Here is a 19,595-nt window from a genome sequence, read left to right as displayed (position 1 = left end):
TACTATTTTTGTGCTTATTGATAGTACCGGAGGCTGGCATGGTTGGTCTTCTGGTCCGGTGCAATGGCTCTAGGTGGTGTGCACCGTGACGGCAAAGCGGACGGTGCCATTGTATGGGTATGGTTATGCAATCTCGATCGTGAGGGCGACGAGGTATACAATATCATAAGTCGTCGCTGATGACACAGTTTAGATCTAGGCATCATCTTGACCCTTCCCCCTCCCCTACCCGATGTGCGGCGGCTGGTGTGCTAGATGATGTTGTTTATTGTGATGATGACGTTGGCCAACGTTGTTCCCCTCAGCGCCACCGTGCATCTCACACACACACCACCACTACCTTTGGTTCTGGGTGAAAACCCTTGGTTCGATCTTCTAAACCTTGGCCTCTTCAGCGAGTTGTCGTGTGGGTGTGGTTCGTGTATCAGTGAGGCGGTTCTCATGGCATGGCATGGCTTGAGAAGATGGTCATGCTCGGAGTCTCTTCTTCCTCGATGGTCTGGTTTCCAGTTACCATTTGTGTTCTAGCTTTCTATCGCCCGATGGATCAGTGCCCTTCGAGCTAGGGCGAAGGCACAGAAGGCCCTCTTCGGCAATGGACGGATGGTACCACGACGAGCTCCACCATTTGCAATGCAGAATAAGGCCTTCCTCGTGAGTTTGCTTTCTTCCACCTATATGCATTGCATTCGCATCTACCTAGATTAGACGGTGCTTCAATGTACAACAACTTCATCGTTGTCGAGAATCGTCTCTTTTTTGCGCATAGCCTTTTATAAGTGTGGCCTTGTATGCGTGCTCCTCAGTATTGTTACTCCCATTTGGGGTCTTGTCCCTGGCTCCTCCTTTAGTTTCGTTAGGCCTTGTCTATAAAACGAAGCGAAAGGCCATGATTTTGTACTACGCCTTCTGTTCCTAAATATAAGCCTTTGTAGAGATTTCAATAAAGACTACATACGTCCTTATTGAACATGAATAGATCAAAAGTTTCCCCGCAAAAAAAAGAACGGAAGGAGTAGTTGGGAACTTGGGATATTCACATGATAGAATTTGGCTTGCATAATTCTGTGCATTGCGCTGAAACCTATGCATTTTCCATCAACTAGGATGAGTTCTCGTCTGTCCCAACCTAGTCATAGTTTTCTTAACTATATAGTATTAATTAGTATCCTAGTAAAAAACTATATATTAATGAAAAATATCTCATGTGGCGTGTTTCGTTGTTCAATGATCCCATACAACAATCAACTACTCCTAGATCTACCCAATGCATGCACATCTCGTACGTGACCCGTGGGGCATGTATGCAAGCTTAATTTCATCTAGCTACTATCTCTTCTCAAATAAATAAAAATAAATTATCTACTATCTGTAGTGTGCGGACCAATGAAGAGTTATTTATTTATTTATTTTGGGTGTATGTACGTGCAATCATATTAAAATCAGGTGTCCCCATGTAAGGCCTTCAGCTAGCTGTGATGGGCTCGTTTGACCCATTATAGCGCTGTGGTGTGGTCGTACGTGCAGAAATCCTCAGAGCTCGGAAGCAGGGAAAGGCTGGTGCAAACAACGCATGAGGCGGCACAGTACTATCAGCACCAATTAATTGGCATTGCCAATATATGCGTGGCATCAACCGAGCAGGATCAGGTACCACGGCGGGCAGTACGGCTCGATTTGCATGGAAGGGAAAATTTACAGTGCTCCAAGGTGTAAAGATGCTAAGAATATTACATGGGCGAAAGCTGGCAAAGTAATTTAGGAGAATGATCGCATGATCCCACAAGGAAATGTTGTCAAGCATAAGCATGTAGACCTATGCAGAACAACTACGCATGGGAAAGTTTGGTTGCTAAACAATTAAACGAAGAAAGCTTAGCTACAAGAAGCTAAACGTCTATGCACTGAAAACTTTAGTTGTTAAACTCTTCCATACACATAGCATCTCATCTAAGCACCTACACACTCTAGGGGAGGCATAAAGGGATCAGACGATTTGTTGTAGCATTGGCGACAACAACCTGGAATAAGGTCTCTCCGGCTAACCCTTGTTGCAGCACGCTCGTGCTCTTCCTGCATGCCACAGATAGCCCCCCCAAAAAGAAGAATCCTAAAACAATATGAGATGTGGAGGATCATGTGTCCTCAAATCTAGTTCTCTTGGTGTGACACTATCATGCAGAGCGGATAACATGGTTGTACATCTTGATTCTTCGGCTTCAATTCTAACCAACGAGGATTGGCGTGCCTAGGCCTAGTCAGATTTGTGTTTCTTGACTCTGTCTGGCCGGACCTGGGCGGTCTACAAGCCTTCTTCAATGTTTTCTTCTTTGAGACGATGATTTGCTAAGCAAACCGCGGCCATCGCCGTCTTCTGATTTACATTGACGATTTATTTACAGTTGCTTTTACAAATGAGTAAAATGCATCATAAATCCTAAAACTATTGGTGGTGTGTCAGTTCAGTCCTATAACTTTAAAATTGCAGTTTTGGATCCTGAAAGTATTGGAGATGTATCAGTTTAGTCCTATAACTTAGAAACTGCAGTTTTCGGTCCCAAAACTATGTAAGTCTGTCCATCTCAAGTCCTAATGTTGCATGGCTAGCATCTATGCTGCATTTTTTCAAATGAGTTCCTTCATATGTGTTTACTTCCCCAAAAGTGGTCCATACGCTTCCACGTTGCAGTGTTGCAACCTGCACGCCCATCACCTGTGTGGCCATGAGCTGCAGTGTAGCCTCGTCGAGGTTTGATGCGGCCGCCGAGGAGACCCCAAGCCAACCGGGATGGAGGACGCCATCCCACCTCTCTGTCTCTCTCTTCTCATGACTCTGTCTCATGTTTGGGCATGAGCATGGCCACAGGTGGGGGAATTATCGCTGATGTCGACGATGCGAAGGAGTGTGCAAAAACCGCAAAGCTGGCGCACAGGTCGATGAGAGTGATGCAGCCCCAATAGCAGCCACATGTGGGTAGCAATTGGACGTTGTGCTACGTATCATTCTGTTACTACAGGGTGAGGCTGAGATGACCAGTCTACTCTCCTCGCTGGAGCTCAAACCATTATGCCATTCATGGCCTGCGGTTTCAAATTTATATGACTAAACTAACACACCTTTAATAGTTTTAAGACCTAAAACTACAGTTTTGAAGTTATAGGACTAAACCGACACACCTCCATAAGTTTTAGGACATAAAACTGCAGTTTTGAAGTTATAGGACTAACCGACACACCTCCAATAGTTTTATGACATAAACTGCAGTCTCGAAGTTATATGACTAAAGTGACACACCTCGAATAGTTTTAGGACTTATGATGCATTTTACTCTTTACAAATTCCTGTGCTTCAACAAGGTTGCTCTGTTGAGACGGAGGTCCAGAGGCGGCAACAAGGATGCAGGAGGAATAAGACTTCAACACATAAAAAAACTGTAAAAGTGTATTTGTAAAGGTATGTGTTACTCAATATACTGTCTTTGTTTTGTTCGCCAAAAAAAGCTACTCCCTTAATTCACTTTTATAAAATGTTGTAGACATTTCAGACAGTGCGTAAAACAGTTCAATCTTAGCTGTCCGAAACGTTTTATAAAAAATAAACGGAGGGAGTATTATCATATCTAGATTTATTTATTTTTTGCGAAAACGTGTAGCATCTGTTGACTAGCTAGAAACCGTTGCCTCTACGTCAGATGACTTTGAACGCTAATTCTATATCTATACCAGAAAGTAGTACAGGTCTAGAGATGTGCGAGTGGCTGGCTGGCATTTTGGCGATGCATGACACACTATGCGCAGTAAAGAAATACTGGTTGCAAAATCCGCGAAATGAATTGATACGACTAGGACCGGCTAGCTTGGTCGCCTCCGGCGCGTGGTCCGGCCACCGTCCAGTCCACCACGGCTCCCTCTCTCGATGGCTCAGCGGTCTGGCGGGATCCACACCCCCGTCTTCACTGCGCCCCTCACCAGCCGCGGCAGCTGAATTACGCATGCATCACCCGGACAATCTACCTGAGGTCCTGGTGAAGCCACTCGAACAGCACTGCACCAGAGGGGCCAGCCGGCCGGGCAAGGCCCCCACGCGAGCTAGCTCCGGCGCTGGCCGGCCACCGCCCTCTCCCGATCTATCCCCAAGCTCCGACCGTCCGGCGTGGGGTGGGGGCTCGCTCGACCGACCGGCGAGCAAATCCAGTGGGGAGGAGAAAGAAATTCTTCGCCCACGTACGTACGCTGGCTGGGCTGGAGCAATCCGATGAATCTTGAATGCCGAGCTAGCGCGTAGCTCTATCTCTATCTGCCAATCCATGGTAACAGAGCCGGGGACCTCTGCCTGAACGTGGAGCATTGTGGTCGCTGCTAGCTCCTGGTCCTCCTCCTCGGCCCTGCCCGCGGCTTGGAGTTATTGCGAGCTACTCCTACCACTACCAGCACCAACCTTGCGCGACCGCCGAGGCAGTCGGAATTGTCTCGCTTTCTTCGCCCCCCTTGTCCTGCCTGCATGGCAATGGCGTCGAGATCTCATCTGACTCACGCCTGTGCGTGTGTGTGTGGAATGGATGGATGGATGGTAAATTCCAAGCATTCAAGATTTCAGTGCCGCGTACGTCAATCATTGGACTCACTCGTCCAAAGAGACAAAGCAGCGCTCTTTCCCGCCGCCCCCCTGCCTTGCTTTTGACGCCACACCATGCATTCACCTGAGTCCAAAGTACTTACCTGATACCTGATTGTCTGAAACTCACACCAAACCGTTGGATTCCCGTGAGAGCAAAGAAAACATATTATGCCTTCTGAACTAATCTCACGGGGACTTGCTTTGAAGGGAACATAGCAAGAGAGTAGTGAAGGGTCCAGCCTACGTACTGGTTTAATGCGAGAGGCCGCCACCGTAGACGCATGCATTCCAAACACTTTTCAATAAACCGGATGAAATTCATGCAAACATCACCGGATTTTATATAAACATGACGGATTTCGTACAAACCGGACGAAAACATTTACATTCTGGACATATTTTAACTAAAAAGGTAAAACTATGTGCACGCACGGTCGCGCGGAGCTCCACTCCCACAACACGGATACACTACACTAGTCTACGGCCGGCCGCGGCGGATCCCTTTGTCTTCCCCATGCCCGGTCGGTAGCCCACTCACCGGACTACCGGGAGCCCTGAAGGTATGTGATTCAATGAAAAGGGCGGCTCACTTCCCCACCACTCATCGGAGTGAAACCGTCGGCTGATGCTTTGGCCGGAGGGGAAGTGGCGCGCCTCTGCATCCGTGGAGCCCAAGCAGGGGTCGACAATGGTCTACGCTGAAGAACCAGGCAAGTCACCGTCTGTGCAAGCCGGCGACGCGCCAGCGGTGGCCTTCCTGGAGCCAAGCAGCGGCGGCCTCCCATGTTCTACTTTCCCTCGATGTTGCGTGGACACGGGGCACGCTGGCCACTGACTCGTCGATCTCCGTGCAACTGTCTTCTTTCTCTGCTGGCTGGCGCGGTTACGTGTGTTTTGACGGCGAATGGCACAGTCGCAGGTATCGGGGGGGGGGGGGGGGGGGGTGGCGTGGTACGAGCGGCGTCGTCGACGGCGGCGATGCTGCCCGTGCCACCGTGCTCCCCGCCATGCCAACTTGGAACAACTCGCCACTCCTCCACGAGTTGGCTTGGAGCGGTGAGTTGCTGAACCACGCGCTGGCTTGGAGCGGTGAGTTGCTGAACCACGCGAGGAAGGTGGAGCAGCGAGCTGCCTCGTTCTTACCCCGCCGGCTCGGTTTGCGACCCAGCTGGCTTTTATGCCGGAGAACTGCTCTTCCTCCTCATCAGATGCCATCGAAAGGGTGGAGAAAATGGTGGAAGGAGCAGATGGGAAGCGGCGGAGTGGTGCAATTCTTGCTCAGCGTCTGGTCTCGTTTAAATAGAGGGCAGACGGGAGGAGCTTGCCCAACGTTGCGTTTAATATCGGCCCACTCGTGAAAGGACATGTGGTCGGAGTAGGTTTCTCGGCTTCCATGTTGGCTTAATGGAGGCGTTTGAATGCGGTGAGGAGGCATGTTCAGTCGGGCATGCAGGCGCGCCGCTTCAATGGCGGAGACAGTGAGAGATCGCGTCCGTCCTGAGTCATCTTCAATGTGGAGTGAGGCGCTCTACAGCGGCATGAATGTGGGTAGCTGGCGCCGGGCAAGAAGCGCGCGTGAGGGGATGAGGGGTTTTTGGTAGGCCAGGGCGGTCAGAAGCGGGCGTGGCAACGGTCCGAACTCTCCCAAACCCCCCACGTTTGTCTCCAGTTTGCACGAGAAAGTACGTCCGAACCGCACCGCGGACCGATACAGTACCCATTGGATGGCTTTCATGGTCCAGACGGATGCAGAGATTTTTGGGTCGGTGAAGGAGATGTCCTAAAGTTGGTTAGAAAGAAAAGAGGCTCCTAGCTAAAGTTGTCTTGACCTGATTCAAAATTACAGGGCGCAAACTACGGCTTTGACCTACCAGCCTCTGATTGCTGAAACATGAATAGTTGAGAACAAAGTGGTGCGTAACGCGTGGTAATCTGCCGAACTGTTTGATGAGCCTGCGTAGTAGTATTAGGTACTTTGTGTTGCTATGCATTGCCCTGTGAATGTCTCTAGCTATATTTTTAACATGACCAAACGCCTGAAGATGCTAGTATCAACCTGTGAAGGAGGCTCAGCATGATCATATAACGCAGTGGTCCAAATGGCAGCAGGCCCAGAATGCAGAATAGGGTCGGTGACTGTAGATCCCACACATGTCGATCGTGAAGCACCTGGCCTGCTGGAGAACCAAACCCAGCCCATTCAATCCGAATCCCACCCAGGACCAGATAAATTCGAAAAGGTGGCCGTACAGGCAAAGAAGAAACAACCACAGCCACCAATGATTCAGTGACACCACCATGATCTTCCCCGCTGTGCTCATCATCTTCTCACTCCAGTGGTTCAAGCATTCAATACGTGCAGACGCGCAAAGATTGATCATGACGCAGAGCTGTCTGTAACAGCCATGATTGGCAGCAAGAGGCCATGAATGGGCCAACCCTAGCATTCTAGCAGTTAAAAATCATCACCCAGCACACAGCAACCAAGAACCTACAAGAATGTCGCCTATGTCCCAGAGCCAAGAAAACCAAGATATTATTTCATGACATTACAGCAAAGATTGATCGTATCTTGAACACAATAAACTTGTTTGAATCTACTATGAGCAAAATGGAGCCTAGCAAGTAGATACCAAAAGCAAGCACACAGAGGGATTAAATTCTTAGGCCGACGTACCACCTATGGTAGGTAGGTGTCTCCAGCTCTAGACGGCTGCACGGCCTTCCTACTCGGCTGGCTTGGAGGACAGGACCTTGCAGACGGGCATCGTCTCGTTTTTACTCAGTAACTTGAGCGATGGATGGACATGGATATCTTGCATTAACACTCTATCCCCAATGTCAACATTTGTCAGGTCCACCTCGATTTTTGGAGGGATGTGCTCGGCCGGGCAGAGATACACCAAGCTGGTCCTGATTTTCTGCAAGAAGCCACCTGCTTTTTCGATTGGATTTGAGAGTTAGGTCAGCAATAGAATTAGTTCATCAAGACAAAAGTACATCAAAGAACACCAAAGCGAGAGCTAAATGGTCGATCTACAACAAAAGGAGTGCTGGCATGTTTTCTGCAACTACTGTCAGTTTGGCAGGAGATCTTCAAGCATAAGCATAAGCTGCTCGCTGTAAACTTATAAAATATAACCAGATTGCTAATGTAATGGTTTCTATAGGAACTTCGAGCCAAATTCCTAACGGCCGTAAGACAAGGGCCAAACTTCTTCAAAATGCCAGCTTAGTGGCTTTTGAAGCAATATGAGATAATTGAAGTTGGTATTTAGGCAAGTGGAAGTTGAGTAGAAACTTGCTGCTCTCTTAAACTGACCACACTTGCTGAACTGGAAACACATGTTGAATGTGTCATTTATCATTGCACAAGTACCAAAGTCATGGTTGTTTCCTTAGATCAGAGGTTTCAATACAAACAGTGCCAGGTCAGGACCACATATCCACGGTTGATGCCTAGTAAATGATAGAGAACACATGTGCCCCTTGTTGTGATAAAAAGAATGAGAATCCCAAAAGCGTACTGTGTTATTAGAGTGCCTACACATAGTAATACATTGTTATGGAACTTCCAGACTGTTCAACATTCATTTGCTGGAATGCCCATGGAAAATGATGGTTATAATGGAACTTCCATAGTCATTTCTCACTAACCGTAACTATAAAGACAGCATCTGTTTATATCCAGAAATCGATCCATTTATATTAAAAAATGTCAAATCAAACTTTAGAAATTATTCAGATTTTTCAACTGGTAATGATATTAACAGAATTTTCATCAAAGGAACTCAATGCCATAATATTTTTATGATTTTCGACAAGACATGCTCCATAACAATGTCCTAAAGGTCACAAACGTGTGGATTGAATTGTCTCAATGTCCTAAAGGATATCTATTCAGATAAGGAGGGACCAATTTAGTATTTATAGGCAAACATCTCAACAAACTAAATAAATAAGGAGATTACAGGATACCAGACATTTGTACTTATCCATACTTAAGCACTTAACAGTGGAATAGTGATTTAAACACATACTCCCTCTGTTCCTAAATATAAGTCTTTTTAGAGATTTCAGTGCAGACATAGACGTACTTTAGAGTGTAGATTCACTCATTTTGCTCTGTATGTAGTCCATAGTGGAATCTCTAAAAAGACTTATATTTAGGAACGGAGGGAGTATATGTTAGGGCAATAGGAAATAAACCATTTGAATTAAGCTGAATATGGCCAGATTGAGCTTTAACTGGTTATGTTGCTATATAAAATAGGATTGAATCATATATGCACACCAAGTGCTTACTACTATAACTAATATGAATATATGATCCGCACATGTGTGGTAATTTGCATCTAGTAGCTACCAAGATGATTATTCTTAGGATGTACTCCCTCCGTTCCAAAATATTTAAAGTTCTAGGTTTGTTCTAAGTCAAACTTGCTTAATTGACAAACTCTAGAAAAATGTGCTAAGATCTACAACATCAAATACAAATAGTATCAAAATATATTTCAAAAAGAATCTCAAGAGACTAATTTAGTGTTCTGTTAATATACTTTTCTATAGACTTGGCCAATAAATCCAGAACTTGAATTATTTCGTAACTATTTCAGTTTTGATGAGAAATGAACATGCTTCGGTTCATATGTCATCTTACATTCTACACCCTCTGTTAACTCCTACATTAGTGAACAGAGGGTGTAGCTACCATCGGTTCATAACTACCGAGTATTCCAAAGGAATGTTACCAAAAAATAGAAAAGAGAAGGGTCGCACCTTTCTTTAACCCAGGGCAGACATCCTCCCCTTTGAACACTACGGGCAAATTCACCTTCAGCATCGTTCCTTCATCTGCTTCCACCATCACCAAGTTCAATATATTCCCTGTGGATTCATCTGTCTGCACCTGCATACGCAAGAGCACAAACATCACCCACAATGCATTAATGGTACAAACCTTCACTAACAACCGATCCAACCAATTTCTCCAAAGGTTCTCGACACACATAATAGGGACAGGCTTAAAACTGATCTCCACAAGAGATTCCCTGAGATAGGAATACATTATGAGCAGGAAACAAGTAAGCTAAAAAGGGATGCAAGATACCTTACAAAGTTGAACTACACTTATGATCATCACAAGACAAAAAGATGAAAAGTACTCGTTGTTTGACCATCCAACAAATAAATGAGAGGGATATGATCAGGTGAGTGGGTATGTCCGAGCAATTTCTGCTAAGGAAGTACAATTAAGTACACACTGGTTTTGACTACCTATCATTTCGCAATCAGCAAACTACGAGCAGCATTACCCTAATGTGCATTTCATCGAACATAAGGTGGGCGAAGAACATCCCCGCCAGGAAGGAGCACAAAGATGCAGATCCTGCGTGCGTGCTCAACAAATGGATGCAATCTCAGCCGGAAAGGCGAGAAAAGCTGGTATACCTTGATTGGGAGTACGGTGCCAGAGTGCACGACGGCGGTGGACCGCTCGCCGGCGCGGACCTGGAGGCGGACCGGGGTGGATAGGAAGTACGGCGACTGCTTCAGCATCTCCGCGAGCTGCTTCTTGTCGGTGGTGAGGAGCTTCCGGTGGGCGACCCCTTCTCCGGGTCCGGCGCCGGCCAGGGTGAGCAGCACGGCCGGGACATTGCCGTTGCGACGCTCGCGCGCCGCCGCGCGGGGTCCGGCCGTCTCCCGCGGCACCGCCTGGATCGTGTGGTGGTAGGACGCCGAGGCCTCCCGCCGCCACGGGGCCGCCTTGCGGAGCGCCTCCCCGACGGCGGCGGCGCCGCCCTTGCCCCGGAGACACTGCGCCATTCTTTGGGTTCTGGGTTTAGGGGAAGAAAGGTGGGCTTTGTCTGGTTGCCCGGGTGGTTTTTCTTCCCCCTAGACTTCGCTCTCGCATCCGGCCCGCGTGTCTTGGTGGCCCAAGCTTTTCTCCGTGGCCGGCCCAGTCCGACTCCATCTGGACCTCCTCCACAACAACGGAAAAATATTGCGGCTCCCCGACTCGGAAAACAGTCGCGAGCGGCTTTTCCTAAAAAAAAAAAGTCGCGAGCGGCACGGGTCCCTCCGTTATAAGAGCCCACGCTCCGAGAAGCTTAGCAACTTTCCAACAGAAGCCTCACAGTTTTCCCCTCGAAGAAAGAACCTAGCGACTACGCATAGGAACGGTCAAGCGATGGAGCAGGAGAGCGACCGGACAAAAGTGCTGCCCGACGATGTGCTCGCGGATGTCCTCGCCCGCCTCGCTCCACGCAGCCTTGCCACGTCCCGGTGCGTTTGCAAGACGTGGCGGGGCATCACCGACGGCTCCCGCGCGTTGCGCAACATCTTCCTCCCGAATTCATTGACCGGTATCTTCATCAACTTCAATGAGCTAACGCATTCAGAATTCTTCTCCCGCCCATCGCCCACCAAGATTGTTGGTGTCGGTGAAAGGCTCGCCAACCGTGTGAAGGATCGCTGCAACGGTCTTCTCTTGCTTTATGATGCGGTGGCTAACCCAATAAGACGATGGGAGGCACCATTGCCACCGCCCCAAAGCCTATGGGCGGAGTGCTTCTTCGAGGATTCCTATCTTGTGTTTGATCCTACGGTGTCATCGGACTATCATGTGTTCTTGATACCTCGTATTCCGTATATCGAGCTTGACATAGAGCCATTTGAAGACCCCATGGTTGAGATTGACCCCGTGGTGTTAGAATCGGAATGGCCACCTACTTCATGGACCCTGCGGGTCTTCTCATCGTTGAATGGGCAATGGGAGGAAAGAATATTCATGCGACAAGGGGAGGCTGCGGGGATTGTGTCTGACTTGGCAACAGACTATTCATGGGATAAGCGTCACGCCGTCTATTGGTGTGGTGCATTATATGTGCATTGCGAAAAATATTTTGTTATAAGGTAACTACTTCTTAAGCATCATTATTAGTCCAAATATTTCATTGTAGTTCTTTTTTCACTTATTTGATTTGCCAGCGTGTTAGCTAATGATATGATTTCTTGCAGGTTGTCATTATCAGGTAACACATATCATGTCATTAAACCACCAAAAAGTCTTGAATCCGAGAGTTTCCCGAATTGTTATCTTGGGAATTCGAAGAAAGGGGTGTATTATGCCTTGCTACTTGAAAATGGATGCAAGTTGCAGGTGTGGGTTCTTAACGAATCACATGGACATAAGAAGTAGATCCTAGAACATGATAGGGACCTCAAGTTACCATCGCCATGTCTAAACAATGGTCCATGGATTCTAGAAGATGTTAACTACAATGAAGAAAAGAACATTCAGCATTACGATGAAACCAATGGAATAGAAGAGGATTTTGAATGGAACTCTGAAAATGATGTCTTAGATACAGAAGATACGATCAACAAGGGTGGCTATGATTCAATTCTTGGATTTCATCCTTTCAAAGAGATCGTTTTTCTGAGTAGAAAGTTGAGCAGAAATTTGAGCAGGGGATTGGCATACCATTTGAATACCTCGAAGATTGAAGACTTGGGTAACTTATGCCCAAAGGATTACGATGATATTACTGGCCAACGTGGACGTATTGAAGCTTCTTTTATGTATACACCTTGTTGGGTGAAATAGTTCCCTACTAGAAAGGTCCCTATATAGAACAGAAAATTGTATTGGCTATTAGGTGCAGACTATTTTGTACAACTAGATGATACCCTGCACGTTGCTGCGAAAATTTTATATCAGCGCAAACGTTAATTCATAGTTGCAAACAGTGTAGAAAATTAAAAATATATGGATCAAAGTGATTACCCTATAAACCAGAACAAATATGTTAAGGATTTGGTATGGCACAATTGCGAGTAGATGCTGGCCGAAGAGTACTAATGACATTTTTCTTGATTACAAATGAAGGCAGTCGCTCCAGTGATAAAGCAATTCTAATTTTAGGCAACCTATAATTACTAATTTTTGGTAGAATCTGTAGTCTAGTTTGTAAGAAGCTGCATGCGTTGTTGATGATGTAGCATGTTAGGTTGTCTATAAGGAAATTCTCAAAGAAATAACAAAGGATACCGCATCTTGTATATGTGAGTTGAATATGAAACATTGGGATGACTTGATAACATCAGTGCCGAGGGGAGAGGAAGGGACAAAGCATGCTTGAGGGTGGCCTGTTGCCTGCTTAGATCAGTAGCCAACTGGCCGTCTGCCTCGCCGGTTTTGTCTACATGCACTGTGAGAGACGAAAGGTCAACTCTGCATGCAACTGGTGGCTTGTGGGAAGTAGTACGAAGCTACAGTGGCAGTAACTGCAGCGCTGGTGAGGACAACAACGAATGATGTGGCTTTACCATATGCGAGAAAAATTTAATAGTGGGAGGTACGTTGCTGATGTGGCAGGAATGATGATGTGGATAACTTGCATGTTTAGAGAAATAAGATAGTGAGGGTGAACTATTTATTTAGGTATTATAGATATGAAAAATATAAATTTTGCGACTCTAAATTCCCCTATTTTGTCCTTCTATCTTATCTTTCATATTATACAAAGTGATTTCTCTTACTCAATCTGACCATTTATTTCATATATTTTGTCCTCTATTCTTTTTGCTAGTGCCATTGTGCATCTTTAACAACCCGTTGTTGCCCATTTTCTAAAACAGAATATAGATGAAGCCTGTATTAAAAAATACAAGTGGTATTGGCGTGCATCCAATCTACATGAGACGTTCATAATATAATATGCCCATCCAACATCTCTACTATTGAGGGGACTCCATACGTGCTTTCGTCCCCTCTAGGTATCCACCGCTGCATCTTCGCATTCCATGCCCCAACGTTCTTCAAGCAAATACCCGCAAACCCGTTTTTGATTCTTTATTAAGGGTTTTTCTGCCATAATGTTCCTTCGCCCCCTCCCCCCCACCCACGCACCAAGGATCCAGAAAACCAGCCCCCCCCCCCCCTTAAGGAAATATGACCTAAAGGCAATAATAAATTTATTGTTTTATATTTCCTTATATCATGATAAATGTTTATTATTCATGATAGAATTGTATTAACTGGAAACTTGATACATGTGTGGATACATAGACAAAACACTGTGTCCCCAGTAAACCTCTACTAGACTAGCTCGTTCAGATGGTTAAGTTTCCTAACCATAGACATGTGTTGTCATTTGATGAACGGGATCACATCATTAGGAGAATGATGTGATGGACTAGACCCATCCGTTAGCTTAGCATATTGATCGTTCAGTTTTATTGCTATTATTTTCTTCATGTCAAATACATATGCCTTCGACTATGAGATTATGCAACTCCCGGATACCGGAGGAATACCTTGTGTGCTATCAAACGTCACAACGTAACTGAGTGATTATAAAGATGCTCTACAGGTATCTCCAAAGGAGTTTGTTGGGTTGGCATATATCGAGATTAGGATTTGTCACTCCGAGTATCGGAGAGGTATCTCTGGGCCCTCTCGGTAATACACATCATAAGAAGCCTTGCAAGAAAAGTAACTAATAAGTTAGTTACAGGATGATGTATTATGGAACGAGTAAAGAGATTTTCTGGTAATGAGATTGAACTAGGTATGTAGATACCGACGATCGAATCTCAAGCAAGTAACATACTGATGGACAAAAGGAATAACGTATGTTGTCATAACGATTCGACCGATAAAGATCTTCGTAGAATATGTAGGAGCCAATATGGGCATCCAGGTTCCGCTATTGGTTACTGACCGGAGAGGTGTCTCGGTCATATCTACATAGTTCTCGAACCCGTAGGGTCCGCACGCTTAACGTTCGATGACGATATAGTATTATATGAGTTATGTAATTTGGTGACCGAATGTTGTTCAGAATCCCAGATGAGATCACGAACATGATGAGGAGTCTTGAAATGGTCGAGAGGTAAAGATTGATATATAGGACGATGGTATTCGGACACCGGAAGTGTTCTGCATGGTACCGGGTACTTATCGGGTCACTGAAAAAGGAGTTTCGGGCACCCCCGGCAAAGATATGGGCCTTATGGGCCAAGTGAGGGAACACACCAGCCCTGGTGCACCCCTATAGAGGCCAGCCCTATGAGGAGGAGAAGGAAAGAAGGGAGGGCAAGGAAAGTGTGGATTAGGATTCCTACTTCCTTCCCTATCCCCTCCTCTTTCCTTCCACCTCGGTTATATATGCACTACAAAAAAAGACACATCCGTGACATTTTGGGCCGAACGAATTTTTTTTCTGTCATACATATGACACTTCTATGACGATAATTATGACAAAACTCGGTATCATCATAGATGTGGTGGGCTCCTACTTCTATGACAAAAAATCATGACAGAAAATGGGCTTTTCGTCCTAGGCGGGCCGGAGACGCAGCTGCATGACATTCTTTGGGCCGTCCATGATGGAAAAAACCATGGTAGAACCGAGGGCGAGGAAAATTTTGGGGAGTTCCCGGTTACGGTGGGAGGTCAGGGGCTGAGCGATGCGCGTTTCTCTTGTACACGTACGCGCGTGTGTGCGAGGCGTTGGCTCTAACTGAACCCGAGCGACGTGTTGGGCTCTAACTGAATCCGAGCGATTGCACTGCAGGCTACGCGTTACTGAACCCGAGCAATCGATCGATGGCTGTTAACTGAACCCGATCAAGCGATTCCTTCGCTACTGCTGCTAACTGAAGCCGATCGATGCTGCCTCTGGATGAACAGTGAGTGTTGCAGGGGGGTTGGATGAACAGTTCCCGATGGGGGTGGATGAACAGGACCCCGTGGTGTTGCCTCTGGATGAACAGGACCCCGATCGATCGAGCCGGTTGGGGCTGGATGAACAGGACCCCGTGGAGGGCTGGATGAACATGACCACCCCGTGGAGGGCATGATGAACAATAGACGGTGGAGGGCAGGATGAACAGTAGCCCGTGGAGGGGTGGTTGAACAGGAGCCCGTGGAGAGGGCTGGTTGAACAGTAGCCGGTGGAGTAGCGCGCGGTGGAGGCTGGATGAACAGGAGCCCGTGGATGAACAGTCGCAGGTGGAGGCTGGAGGAGGTCGGCGGTGGATGAACAGTAGCTCATGGAGGCTGGAGGGGGTCGACGGTGGAGATGAACAGTATCCCGTGGAGTCCCGTTTTGCGGTACGCCACACCCCTCCGAATGAACAGGACCCCCGTTTCGACCGTAGCGCTCCAACACAAGTCCGTTTCGTCCGTTTTGCGGTACGCCACACCCCTCCCGATGAACAGGACCCCCGTTTCGACCGTAGGAGGTCCGTTTCCTCCGTTTTGCAGTACGCCAGACCCCTCCCGATCAACAGGACCCCGTTCCGAACGTAGGAGGTCCGTTTCCTCCGTTGTGCGGTACGCCAGGCCTCGTTTCCATCGCCTGTTCCGTCTAAGCCCTCCCGATGAATACGACCACACATTCCGTTCCGACCCAGCCGGTTGGCTCCCACGAGTTCCGTTGCCTCCCCATGAACACGACGCATTCCGTTGCCTCCCCATGAAAACGACGCATTCCGTTGCCTCCCCATGAACATGACGACGACGATGTTTCTCCGTTCCGACCCAGCCATGTCAACGAGCCCTCGCCATACGTATGCGCGAGTAGGCATTCGAGACCCCGCCCGTATGTACACATACGTGGCCGTATTTTCTTTCTTGCACCCTGGCCGCCTCTACTATGACACGTGCGCGCCTCTACATCCACCAGTATATATGTACGTACACGTTCGCGACCAGAATGACAACGCTACGTACGCTTCGACCAGATGGGTCCCGACTGTCAGGCACTTCGTTGCGTGCGAAGATGTAGCTGGTGGGTCCCAGCAGTCAGGGGGGGGCGAAATACGGTGGCCCATCCGGTGGGTCCCCGCTGTCAGGTGGAGGAATAATTATTTTGCACGTAATAAGGAGGCACTTCCTTGCTGCGGCCGTGGACCCAACTGTCAGCCTCTCCACATACAATCCACGTACGATGGAAGCCGTTCCTTGACCACGTTGACCACGCCGCACCGAGAGCACTAGGGCGGTGGACAACGGCGAGGCCTAGGAAGGGGACATACGGAGCCGGGGAAGACGCAGCAGTGGATGCCCACACGTAGAGGAGTACGAGGGCACTGGTTCGCTGCGGTGTGAGGCTGCCGTCGCCGCAGAGTAACAGGGGGTGTGGGTGAGTAGAGGGATGGCTTGGCCAGCGGTGGGAGTAGTAGGGTGCGGGGAGGCCTCCGCCGCATCGTAGCCGGCCACGGGAAGCAAGAGCACGAGGCACGACCAGCGCTGGTTTGGGCGGCTGGAGCAAGAAGACCAGAGGTTGAAGAAGCACTACGACCGTTGGATGGACATCATACGGTCACTGGAGTTAGAATCGTGCATATTGACTAAGTTGACAAAGCCCTCCGTCCCCGTCAACTTAGTAGGCCCACAAGTCAGCCTGCCACTATACTGGATCCCAGCTAACAGGGGGAGTATTCATTTTTTTGTGCGTAATAAGGAGGCACTTCCTTGCGTGCGAAGATATAGCTGGTGGGTCCGAGCTGTCAGCGGCGGTAACATTTTTTTGCGAAATACAGAGGCCCTTTCGGTGGGTCCCTGATGTCAGGTGGAGGAATCATTATTTTGCGCGTAATAAGGAGGCATTTCCTTGCGTGCGGCCGTGGACCCAGTTGTCGGCCTCTCCACGTACAGTCCACTTCAGATGCATGTCGGTCGTTGACCACGTTGACCAGGCCGCGCCGAGAGCACCAAGGCGGTGGACGACGCGAGGCCTAGAAAGGGAACGACACGGAGGCAGGGAAGACTCGATAGTTGTTTCCCACGCAGAGGGGAGTACGACTGTACGAGGTTTACTGATTCGTCTGCCGTCGCCGGAGAATAACAGTAGGTGTGGGTGAGTAGAGGGATGGCTAGGCCAGCGATGGGAGTACGATGGGGCGGTGAGGCCTGCGCGGCAGCACAGCCGGCCACGGGGAGGAGGGAGCAGGCAGTCCCGCCGGCGCTTGTTTGAGCGGCTGGAGCGGGAAGAGCAGAGATTGAAGAAGCACGACGGCCGTTGGATGGACATCCAACAGTCACTGCTTGTGCGTCAATATTTTTTTAGGAAAGCCTCAAATCTGTGGAAAACAACATACAACCCATCTGCCATTATTTCTAATAATTTTCAGCCAATTTGCTAATTCTTAAGGTTTTTTGAAGCCCATATTCTTTTTGTTAGCATTACAACCCAAATTGTGGCCACGGTTAAAAAATTATACGAAATTTTGCATATTTCGGTGCGGTCCGAACTGTTTTTAATCCCGAAATTTCGACTCACATTCAAACTGATTTTAGAAATAAATGTATATCAATATAAAATCTAACAAATTCTCCACGCATAAAAATTAATGTAATTTAAAATCTTGAAATGAAAAAAATATATTTGAAACTATTGTCGGTCTGATGTGTTTTAAAAATGTACAACCCATTTCTCATTACTGATGGGCCATTTTTTCGGCCAGCCGAATGAAAGCTCTCCTCGTCTTGAAAGATTTGCAGCCCAACAGGCCTGACAAAGCGATTTACTTGGCAAATCACAAAAAAACTGGGCTGTGGCCATGGACCCAGTTGTCAGTCTGTTCACGTACAATACTCTTCCGATAAAAGTTGTTCCTTAACCACGTTGACCACGCCTCGCGGAGAGCACCACGGCGGTGGACGACGGCGAGGCCTAGAAAGGGGACGACACGGAGCCGGGGAAGACGCGGCAATGGAAGCCCGCACAGAGAGGAGTACGAGGGTTCACTGGTTCGGCTACGGTGTGAGGCTGCCGTCGCCGCAGGGCCTGGCCAGCGGTGGGAATAGTAGGGGCGGTGAGGCCTCTGTGACAGCACAGCCGGCCACGGGAGGCAGGAGCATGCGACACGACCGGCGCTGCTTTGGACGGCTGGAGCAAGAAGACGAGAGGTTGAAAAAGCACTACGGCCGTTGGATGGACATCGTATGGTCACTGGAGCTAGAATCGTTCATATTGACTAACTTGACAAAGCCCTCCGTCCCCGTCAACTTTGTTGGCCCACAAGTCATCCTCCCACTATGGTGGGTCCCAACTAGCAGGGGGTATTCATTTTTTGTGCGTAATAAGGAGGCACTTCCTTGCGTGCGAAGATATAGCTGGTGGGTCCGACATGGCAGCGGGGGAAACGTTTTTTTTACGAAATACAGAGGCCCTTCCGGTGGGTCCCAGCTGTCAGGTGGAGGAATCATTATTTTGCGCGTACAGTCCACGGCCGATGGATGTCGTTCATTAACCAAGTTGACCAGGCCGCGCCGAGAGCACCATGGCGGTGGACGACGGCGAGGCCTAGGAAGGGAACGACACGGAGCCGGGGAAGACTCGGCAATGGTTGCCCACGTGGTGGGGAGTACGAGGGTTTATTGGTCCGGCTGCCGTCGCCGGAAAATAACAGGAGGTGTGGGTGAGTAGAGGAATGGCTTGGCCAGCAATGAAGTAGGGTGGGGCGGTGCGGCCTCTGTGGCAGCGCAGCCGGCCACGGGAGGCGGGAGCAGGCAGTCCCACCGGAGCTGGTTTGGGAGGCTGAAGCAAGAAGATCAGATATTGAAGAAGCAGCACGGCCGTTGGATTAACATCCAACGGTCACTGCTGCTAGAATCGTTTGTGGACTAAGTTGACAAAGCCAAAGTACACGTCAACCTAGTAGACCCACAAGTCAGCCTCCAAGTCTGTCCCAAACAGCATACAGCCCGAAATTTCTAGCCAGATTCAAATTAATTTTAAATCTAAATATACCTTAATTTAAATTCAATGAAATTTTACCCACACAAAAACAAATGAAATTTAAAATATCAAAATCCGAAAGAAAACAGTATTTTGGAACTAATTGTCTGTTTGTTGTACCTTTTCATTTTACAGCCCATTTATTATTACATATAGCCCATTTCTTATTACTTATAGCCCATTTTCTGGGCAAAATGCATCCCTCCTCGTCTTGAAAGATT

The 19,595-nt window shown here is 48.0% G+C and overlaps 2 protein-coding genes across 2 annotated transcripts; one reads left to right on the top strand and one right to left on the bottom strand.

Annotated features, from left to right (window-relative positions):
- Positions 1–7,134: 7,134 nt before the first annotated feature.
- LOC125550655 (50S ribosomal protein L25) lies at positions 7,135–10,487 on the bottom strand. Its single transcript, XM_048713699.1, has 3 exons — positions 10,070–10,487; positions 9,398–9,527; positions 7,135–7,553 (listed from the first exon to the last, which is right to left on the bottom strand). Exons 1-3 carry the CDS (start codon positions 10,442–10,444, stop codon positions 7,345–7,347), a joined length of 714 nt encoding a protein of 237 aa, XP_048569656.1. The 5' UTR covers positions 10,445–10,487; the 3' UTR covers positions 7,135–7,344.
- A 321-nt stretch (positions 10,488–10,808) lies between these two features.
- LOC125554599 lies at positions 10,809–12,227 on the top strand. The gene is made up of 3 exons (XM_048718111.1): positions 10,809–11,533; positions 11,639–11,805; positions 11,887–12,227. The coding sequence occupies exons 1-3, from the start codon at positions 10,809–10,811 to the stop codon at positions 12,225–12,227; spliced, it is 1,233 nt and encodes a 410-aa protein (XP_048574068.1).
- The last annotated feature ends 7,368 nt before the right edge of the window (positions 12,228–19,595 follow it).

Source organism: Triticum urartu, chromosome 4 (assembly GCF_003073215.2).
Source record: "Triticum urartu cultivar G1812 chromosome 4, Tu2.1, whole genome shotgun sequence".
Taxonomy (NCBI): domain Eukaryota; kingdom Viridiplantae; phylum Streptophyta; class Magnoliopsida; order Poales; family Poaceae; genus Triticum; species Triticum urartu.
This window is presented reverse-complemented; position numbering and strand designations above follow the sequence as displayed.

Coding starts and splice junctions, on each gene's coding strand:
- LOC125550655 (XM_048713699.1), bottom strand. CDS start 10,444: ATGGCGCAGTGTCTCCGGGGCAAGGGCGGCGCCGCCGCCGTCGGGGAG. Junction 9,528..10,069: donor GCACCGTACTCCCAATCAAG/GTATACCAGCTT, acceptor TTGCGTATGCAG/GTGCAGACAGATGAATCCAC. Junction 7,554..9,397: donor CTGCCCTGGGTTAAAGAAAG/GTGCGACCCTTC, acceptor TCGAAAAAGCAG/GTGGCTTCTTGCAGAAAATC.
- LOC125554599 (XM_048718111.1), top strand. CDS start 10,809: ATGGAGCAGGAGAGCGACCGGACAAAAGTGCTGCCCGACGATGTGCTC. Junction 11,534..11,638: donor GAAAAATATTTTGTTATAAG/GTAACTACTTCT, acceptor GATTTCTTGCAG/GTTGTCATTATCAGGTAACA. Junction 11,806..11,886: donor GGTTCTTAACGAATCACATG/GACATAAGAAGT, acceptor CATGGATTCTAG/AAGATGTTAACTACAATGAA.